At 37.8% G+C, this 10,120-nt stretch overlaps 1 protein-coding gene across 1 annotated transcript; it reads left to right on the top strand.

Annotated features, from left to right (window-relative positions):
* Positions 1-2,206: 2,206 nt before the first annotated feature.
* LOC108375725 (fringe glycosyltransferase-like) lies at positions 2,207-3,166 on the top strand (the record flags this gene model as incomplete). Its single annotated transcript, XM_017631866.1, has 3 exons — positions 2,207-2,345; positions 2,419-2,611; positions 2,688-3,166. Coding segments are annotated over 3 exons (568 nt in total), but the record flags the coding sequence as incomplete, so codon positions are not given.
* Positions 3,167-10,120: the final 6,954 nt, after the last annotated feature.

The raw sequence follows: 10,120 nt of genomic DNA, 5'->3' as shown, positions 1-10,120 counted from the left end.
CCCTTAACCATTTTATGCATGATGGGAGTCGTTTGGAAATATGTACATAAGTATGTATGCAGTTATGTTTTTTATGCCAATGTGAAGAGGAAAATAATTTTCTATTTCCGTTAGACTAGTTATCTGCATAAACAAGTCGTAGTCGTTTAAGAAGTGGAAGACAGTTTCCATATTTAATACTTACAATAAAGATTATCTAAACTAAGTAAATTAAACTAGCAGTGATGCGAGTTGAGTTAGACAGAATTGTACATTGAAGAATTTCGCTTTGATGCAGATCGCTTGTATGCACGTCCGCTGGGGTGAACGACAATCATAAATCCAACACTGAATTGTCGTTTCATACATGAGAGCCATAACAGACTTCGCAAGCTCTCAAGAGTTTATTTATTGCCTTGCCACGTCACGACCCTTAAACCGAGTTGCTCTGAGTAGCTAAGGGCCCCCTTTGGAATTACCAGCTGCTAATGAGGAGGGACTGGGGCATCAGAGGCATTTCGAACACAAACCTCTGGGAAAGAAGTTAGAAATTAATTCCATACAAGCCTAGCTCAGTAAACTGTAGCTACTAGCTTACGTGGGCATCATTGGTGCGATGAGAAGAATACAGACTGCGGGTATCGTGGTGCTTCTAGACCTAATTCCTTGTCACATTGTTATCAAGAAAGAGTTTAGAATTAATTTTTAATGTTGAGTTGAACTGCTAAGCACTACGCCACTGCGGCAACTTGGACTACAAAATTTGTTTCGCCTTCTACATAGATCAATAGAGTACTTATGTTCCATTCATTTTATATTTTCTTAGACAGTTACGCAGTTGTTAAAGTTCCGAACTCTGTCACAGGTAATTCGAAAACTGCATTAAATTGTTGCGGATCACCTAGCTTAGGTTGAAGCGGCTGTCTTCATCCAACTTATGAGAAATGCACACTTAGACCCAGTAGGCCCGGTGCTACCAATTGAGTGCTCGGATTCGAACCCGTCCGTTCACCTAGAAGTAGAATCAGTTCGTTAGGTTTAGAAAACGCGAGAATCCCTGAATGCCTGCTACACTTAGGTCGACTATGAAAGAGCAGAGAAGTGAGAGCAGAGAAATGAGAGAGGTAGTGTTCCACACTCTCGATTTCGTGCACGCTCATGCTTTCCCATTAGGAAGTTGCTCGTAATAATACCCGTCAACAGCCTTGGTAGAGGGCGTGCTCACCAAATGAGTGCATCGAATCTTTCCTTATCGAGGCTGGGCCAGCTTTGTCGACTCGTCTCACACGTGAATTCTTCCGAACATCTTATATTTGCTTGCTCCATGAAGTGCGTCTTGAGCCATATCTTGCAGGTAGATAGTGGTATGACCACCGCATGAGAAGAGTTGTCGTCAAACAGGGTGGTTTCCTTAAATATATCTGTGGCCTGGCATGCTCATAATGTGGGTACTAGACTTTGTAGCTAAATCGTTAAGGACATTCCTAGTAGGAAATTCCTACATTCTTTCGCAGTTATTGACGATGTTTCACAGCAAACCAGTAACTTAATAGCTGCTTGGCTATCGGAGTATATAGTTACTGAAGTCCAATCAACCAATCAAAAAAGATACTAGGGCAAAAGAGAATGTAGGCCCCTGTTGCTTACTTTCGCTACAATTATTACGAGTTGTCCCTTCTTATTATCTACGTTCTTTGGTATCACAATAGGCCCGATATGATCAACGGCAGCCATTTAGGTTGGCTTATTTAACTTGGATTCACCAATGGTATTTGAAAAAAAAAAAATCGATATCATCCTCTAAAATTAAAACTCAACGTTGCTAATCAAACGTTTTGTTGTAAACATTTATGGCTACTATGTGTGCGCCACCCATTGGAACACATAACCAATATGGGAATTCGTACTGCCATTAGACGAATGAGTACTATGAGGTAGCCGCAATCGCACAAGTATCAAATTCATATTTGTTGACGAACTGCGAGTAGTCCAATAACAATTTGCTGTGGTAAATGCATGTGAATGAGGTAATGCGTTGACAAAGTGGTTAAAGATAAATATATTTCCGCATTTGCATGGGTGAAGAGAGCAATCTTTAAACGAAGTATATCATAATAGATATAAAGGAAATTGTTTTTGTGTGGATAAGAGTTTTTTTTTTTAATTTATTGCATTTTTCAGAAGCAACATTTTACTTTAATCGAATTTTTATTTTTATTTTTTCTAGATGGTTTTGCCACTTCGACGATGACAACTATGTCAATGTGCCACGTCTGGTCAAGCTATTGGACGAGTATAGCCCGTCAGTGGATTGGTATTTGGGCAAGCCAAGCATTTTTTCACCGCTAGAAATACATCTTGAAAGTGTAAGTATTGCGTGAGATTTAAAAATACAAAAATAAGTTTTAATGTAAATATTTTTCGCCACTTTCACAATAGTATCCTACAACGTCGCAGAAAAATAAAACCCCCAGCGAAAAGATATCCTTCTGGTTTGCCACCGGCGGTGCTGGTTTTTGTTTGAGTCGCGCGCTTACCATGAAAATGTTGCCAATTGCCGGTGGTGGGAAATTCATTAGTATTGGCCGCAAAATACGTTTCCCGGATGATGTCACCATGGGCTTTATAATTGGTGAGTTTGTGATTGCTTCGCCTTCATATAGTCTTTTCTAAAAATATTTTTATTTTTATTTTTTACATTATTTCAGAACACTTGCTCAAGGTGCCACTGCGCATTGTTGAGAACTTCCATTCGCATTTGGAGCCCATGGAACACATACGTCCAGACACTTTCCCAGACCAAGTGTCCTTCAGTTATGCGCATATGCGAAATCAATGGAATGTCATTAAAGTGGATGGCTTCGATTTGGCAAAGGATCCGAAGCGTTTCTACTCGCTGCACTGCAAACTGTTTCCTTATTTTAGCTTTTGTCCACCAAGATGATAAATTCGCTGTATGTTTTTATTAACAAAAAAAAATAAAAAATAGTGTGCGAGCGCATTTTCTGTTAAATATTAATATAACTATTATTTAAATTTATAAAGTAAAAAAGTCTCCAGCATGATTGAGCTGGCATAAAAGTTTTGTAACTAAAACTCAAAGCTGTGATGTAGTCTAAGATGTAAAAAAAGTATGTAATTGTAGAAAAGAGAAAATGGAAAGATAAATAAATCGTGTGCAAAATTATTCACAAAAATAACTAAACTAAAATAAGCTTATAAATAAAACTAACTAAAAAATAAATAAAACTTTTTTTTTTTACAAAACTCTTGTTATATGAATCACAATATGTTGCAATAGTATATTTTAGTATTTTCTTTAAAAAGTATTTGCTTTAACGCACTACTAGTGCTACTTTTTTATTAATTTATGTATGTAAACAAAAAAAAAAAACGGTTCTCGATAATGTTGGACCTACCGAACTTTTTTTTTATTAAATGTGCTTCCCTATATTGTAAAATTTCTTTAATATATATGTATGTACATAACTATATGATATCTAATTACTTTCTAGTCTCTTTAAGAGCATAAAACATGTATGGAAGTCCGTAGTACTATACTACTACTATAGCCACAATTTCTGTAAATATACTACATATGTATATGTATGAGTATTATACTTTGTATATGAAACTAATAAAATTTAAGTAATTTAGGTCTTCCATTTACATAAACTATTCCACAAAAATAAAAGTATTCTAAATATTTAATAAAACTATTTCATATGTTAAACATAGAAAACAAAGATTGTGTTAATTATATTATATGTATGTATGTAGTACTAATTTAAAGATATGAAATACAATTTTTAATGAAAATAAATTTCTAATACAGTTATCGAAACAAATGCCAAAATAAATTTAATAGGGCACTAAGAAAGTAATTACTATATAGGCGCTATTCCCAATGTCAGAATCGATAGGTTAATCGATATCTCCGCGGCCCGCAACGTGGTAGTATGCAGTATTAGGTTCCACAATAAATAGATCCAATAACCTATATGGCTGTCTCCAGATCGAAAAACGTGAAACCAAATCTCCATCATGTTGCGATAGAGGAGTAGAAAAAAAAATCAAACCACGTCGAATAACTGCAACCTCAACAGGCGGCCAATTTATTCGCCACTCTACAATTAAATCCGCTCAAAGAGAGCACTCTTCAACCAACCGGCATATTCGAGTGGTGGAACCACATTTCTCGCTCATTACGTACCTCCTTCGAAAAAGTTGGTGGATATAAACGACTCCAAAAACAACTGGTACGATGAGGAATATCAAACAAATCACGGAAGGTTTGAAGACCAGGGCGAACTCTGGTAAGAACGACCATGGCGTCCTTGTGACCGATGTCCTGATTTTGGAGAAGAGAACTGCTGCCGCCGGTAAACGAAGGGGTAGTTCTGTTCTGCCATCTCTGAATTAGATGAGGACGCAAAGCGCGTTGGTCTGATGGTGAATGAAGACAAACGCATATCCATCTCAGCACCCATATGCTTCTAATGCTGACTACACACGGGTAAGCCGTTGAAGCAACGTATTGAGGCAACCAGTTCTTTTTGTTCAATACACATGAGGCAACCGTAAGCACTGTAGTGTGTGCTCTGTTATGAAATGAACATAAGGAAGAAAATTTTATTTTCTTCAAAATACCTTTCACTATGCCAACGACACACAGAAGGCAACCGACACGGTAACCAACGCAAACTATCAAAATATTTTGATTTTCGAGTGGCGGTTGCTGCAACACCAATTTCTGTGAGCAACAATGCTACACACGAGGCAACGGTCGAAGCAACATACCCTGATTGCTTCAGCGGTTGCCTCGTATGTAATCAGCACAAGGTACCAGGATTAACACCAGTAATAGCGACAGACTCTTGTCAACAAGTGCTACTTTGCATTGAGTTGGCAATTGAGAAGTAAAATCATCTCTCGTTGTATAAAAGTCACACCTTATAAGTCGTTCATCAAACCCTTTCTAGAGTATCGACAATGAAAACTTCTGATGAAGTGGATCTTGGAGTTTTCGAGAGAAAGATTCTGCGGAACATTGACGGACCTTTGCACGTTGGCGATGGCGAATACCGCAGACGATTTAGCGATGAGCTGTATGAGGTGTACAACGATATAAACATAGTTAGGACAGCTACGCTGGCTTGGTTCATGTCGTACGAATGGACAGAAATGATATTACTCTGAAAGTATTCAACGTGGGTTGCAATGCTGGTAGCAGAGAAAGAGGAAAGCCTCCTCTGCTATAGAAACACAAGGTGGAGAAGGACTTGACTTCACTTCGCTTTTCCAGTTGGCGTCATTTGGCTTAGGGGGTTACAGCGCCAATCAAGACGATGCACATATCATTTACGGCCCAAACTTACACTACAACCGTTTGTCGGTTCGGGAACAGAAGATTCCCCCAATTGCCTCTCTTTTTTTGCGAACTGACGGCAGTTGTTCATACCGATTGAAGGCAGGTCCTTCTGCACTTGGTCCTTACATTTTGTTCGTGGGCGCCCTTCCTCTCGTTGTCCGCCCATGGGTGGTGACTCGACTATTCCCATAACGTTAAAAAGCTCGTACAGTTTGTCATTCCACCTTTTCGGTACCCTTCGCCCGAACGAACAGAGCCGAATATGTTGCGCAAAATACTTTTCTCGAAAGCCCCTTCTCTTCTTTGTTTGACATCGTACATGTTTCTGCGCCATGCAAAAGGACGGAGAGAGGGAGAAATCTGCTTTTCAATTGCCTACTTAGCCCAAAGTGTTGTTCTTCGCTTGATTTCTAGGCTGACGTTGTTGGTGAGATTTATGCTGGATCTTAGGTAGACCAAGTCCTTCACTACTTCGAAGTTATAACTGCGAACAGTGACGTGTGTCCCAAAACGTGGAGACCTTTTATGTGTTGCCAGGAGGTACTTTGATTTATTCTCCTTCACATTTTTATTCTTCGATACAAGTACAACTAGCAATTCGCAAATAGATATTACCGCAGCTCCGGATCCGGACGGGACCTTTCCGGCAATATTACAGGAGGCCCAATCGCGGGTGATAGCATTCCGGAGAGTATTTCAAAAGCATGCATAATGCTCAATAGGGTGGTGCATGTGAAAAAGTAAAGTCGGAATTTTAATGCCGTCACCTTGCTTCAAAGAACACTAAGGCGCAGCGTAAAACCTTCGAAGACCGATCTAATGTTATTCACTACAAAGCGAAATATTCCTAACTTTAACGCACGTACGGGCATGACCCTATCTGTTACAACGACCTAAGTGTTCGCGAAAAATCTGACTACATCTGTCCTTTGCTTTTCTTCAAGAAAATCTTCGGCTAAGTTTCCATAGATGAAGGTGTGGAAAATGTTATTTTTTCTGAACGCTTCGAAGCGTCTATTGTGACGGAGGACTCCAAAATGGGTAGGCGGGTTTTTTAAACTGCAAATTGAAAAGCCTATAGAACTACCGAACTCGGTCACTGTTTTTCAGGCAAAAGCTTTTGCCATAAAAGAGGAGTGCAAAATAATTTTAGTCTCGGAGTTAGCTGTGAGCAGCATTGCTATCTTGTCGGATAGCCAGGCTGCGATTAACGGCCCGTCTCCACAGGCAAAAGTTTTTGCCTACCAACTGTCATATTTATTGCCTGATAAAAATTTTATCAGCGGCAATATTTGTGCGTGGGCATTTTTTATCTTGATAAAAGCATTTATAAGATGGCAATTTTTGCCGGATTTCATCAATTAAAAAGTTTAAAAAATATGCTATTTCACACCCAAGCAAATAATAACACATATTTTAATAGAAAACAGTTCAATTTTTGCTTTTATATTGAAATATCGATAATGTTGTCTCCACGAAGCTATCGCGCAAATGAAAATGTAGCTGTCAAAGTACCAAATTGCTGGCAATATTTATCAAGATAAAAGCTCTGATAATTATTGCTTGCCAAGAGCAATATGCGGTCTCCATGGGCAAAATTTTGCCTGATAACATTATCAAGATAAAAACTTTTGCCTGTGGAGACAGCAAGTTAGGTACTTGGCTATGCAAGTATCTCCGACCAACGACCGACGAGCTAGCCAGAAACAGGTCGGCTTAGGGTTTCTAAGTAGCAGAAGAGGTTATAGGTTATTTTGTCGCTGGGCTATACCAAGCGCCGCTTCTCTTAGCACTGGAAAAAGGTGACCAACGACAGGTGGAAAGACCTACAATACCGTGGCCCACCTACTGCGCAAAACGCACTGCACTTCTCATCAAACTGAACAGGAGGGACTCATCTCCACTAACGTACAAAAATTTTGAGATATGTACATATGTAAAAAGGAATGAATGTATACATGTATTTAGTAACGACTTGAATGGCATTTCTCGTCTAACTAACTTAATAACTGATTCTAAATCCCATCAAATATGTTGCCAATTTTCTCTTACCTATCCACTCAATGAATTGCGAACCGCGCTATTGATTTTTGTCTGCCTGACCTTATAGGTCAGTGGCTCAATGCTAAGACTGCTATCTACCTTTCGATTTGGCCAACTTTATTAAGTTATTTAAACAAATTGCTACTCGAACAACAAACACAGCTGTTCTCTTAGTTACAGAGAACACAAATCCAGCGCAATGGCAATACAATTGTCGGAATTATGGAAACTCAGTCAGTAGAAAAAAAGAAGAAAAAAAAGTAATCGCAAATACATCGAGATACTAAAATACATACAACAAACAAAAAAGTCTTGCTAACAGCAATTGTTACTCAACTGAACACATTGTTAACGTGTAAAGCCCTTTGGCTGAATTCCAACAGCGCGAACAGAGCGAATGCGGGTAGTGGCGTTCACAAAAAGCTCATTCGCTGCACTCCATTTGTGCGCTTACGGGAATGGCACACGTTCGCAAAAAATATGTATGTACAATACTTGTTGTGCGTAAGTACATATGTGCACTTAGCGTTGATATATCGACATACTTACATACATACATATGTATGCACATATACATATACCGCTTGCACAAAATAACGCACAAAACAACGAGTTGTAGAAAGTTTGTGCAACATACTGCTGCTACCACATAGCAAACAACCGAATAGTCGCAACACCAACAACAATACAATAAATAGTCGCCAAAGTATTGTTGCAAATAATACAGCAGCACAAACAACAAAAAAATAGTGGTAGTGCCACACTTGGCGTTGATAGGCTGACACGCGAATTCGACAACTACACTCATTGTCAGTCGCTTGGCCCCCGCCAGCTGCAGCTCCACCATCGTATTTCGCCAGATCAGCAATGGCAGCGGGAATGTGTAGCGGCAGCAGCAGCCCACGTCTCCTGCTGCAGAGGGGAGCTGGGAAAGGTTGTTGTACCACCGAAATTTGTGCAAAAATCAAAAAGTTTTTGTGTTGCCCCAGTCAACAAAATACATACATATGTATGTATGCCTGCGTCGGAGTGTGTGTTACAAAAGCTGCTTTTCTATGAAGGAGAGGGTGGAACGTACGGGTCAAATTTAACACTGCTATCAGTTGAATTGTTTTGAATGAATATACAAATGTACTTATGTAAGTGCCTAACAACTACTTAGTTTATACATAGTATGTACGTTCAACATTTACCCTGCGAGAAATTTTTCGATAATTAGTCTGTATCTTCATACGAATACATACAGTGACTCAAACAAGTGACCACGCGTTGAATTTTTTTTTTTAATTAATCATAATCTTTTTCGAGCTTTTTTGTTATTTTTCTATAAAAATACGGTTCAAGCTTTAACAAAAGTCATTTAAATCACAATTTCAGAATTTATACAAAATTTTGGAAAATTCAACAAATTTGCATTAAAATTTCAACTATTTATTCTGAGTCTTTAGACAATTTCTGTTTTATAGCCCATACAATTTTAGCCTAATGATGCGCAAGTCTCAACCGGCTAAAAAGTCTCAAGTTTTTTAATCTGAATTCTTGGCTATGTAGTTACCTGCCTAATAAATTGAGTTGAGTGACTTATAAAAACGGGCATCGATTTTTTTTAATTTTCTTGCAACGATCTTGCGCATTTTCTTCATGCGCATTCATGTTTGTATGGAAAAAAGCCACCATCAAAAAAGTTTAAAAAACCTACGCGATTTTTAGCCGCGTAAAACTTGCACTTATTTTACTAAAATTTCATGAGCTATGTAACTGCATATTAGGAATGCTAATCCCGGGATCCCGGACATTTTAAGGTCCCGAAAATCCCGGGATTCTCGCCAAGTAATCCCGAGATTTTCTGGACTAGTAATATGTACTGATGGCAATAATAGAAACTCCTTTTCTTGACCAGTATTGGCTATATTTCGTTTTTTATTTAATAATTAATATTTTTTTATAAATGTCTAGCACATTATACTTATAACACCGAGCGATATTAAATTTTAAACACAAATATCAATATATTCGCGAATCCATGGCCCAAATATAGTAAAATTGCATTTTTAGTTTTTCACTCTGACGTCAGTAATTTAAAAATGATTTTGAAAATTCAGAGAAATGTGCTTAGAGAATAAGTATGGGTATAAAATTATTGAGGAAATCTTGTAGAATTTAAACAGATTAATTCAAGTTTCTGGTGTAGAAGGGCTGGTAAATATTGAAAGTTTCATTATAAAATTTTATCCTTGAAATTTCGTAATATTTGTTTTTGAAAAAAATATATGCTAAGGGCTTATATAAACTCGAAAACATCCTCGAGTTTCGTTCTTCTTACTTTGTCAGCTTAAAAATTACCTATGTGTTCGTCCTTGTGAACCCAAAAAATTTAAATTTTTGAATTCTAAAGAAATTCCCTATTGCATTTGTTACCCATATTTTTATTCTACACAGCATTGAATTTGTTTAACAATTTTTGGAATTAATCATATCTTTGAAATTACAAAGTCCTTCAAAATAAATCCAGAGAGAAAAAATAAAAACGACACTTTAAACGAAAAAAGTAGGTTTCAAACCCATTTATTTATTATTTATTTCATGGTAGAAGAGCTTTTCAAACAATATAGAAGCAATTTTTTCGATTTAAGTTGTTGCAAAGAAATGCATATCTAAATCCCTGGACTAATCCCGGAATCCCGGGATTGTGACAACGCCATCCCGAAAATCCCACGATCGGAAAAA

Source organism: Rhagoletis zephyria, unplaced genomic scaffold (assembly GCF_001687245.7).
Source record: "Rhagoletis zephyria isolate East Lansing unplaced genomic scaffold, Rhagoletis_zephyria_1.1 Rzeph_scaffold_09359, whole genome shotgun sequence".
Taxonomy (NCBI): Eukaryota; Metazoa; Arthropoda; class Insecta; order Diptera; family Tephritidae; genus Rhagoletis; species Rhagoletis zephyria.
Note: the sequence above shows the minus strand (reverse complement) of the source record. Positions and strands in the feature narration are given on the sequence as shown.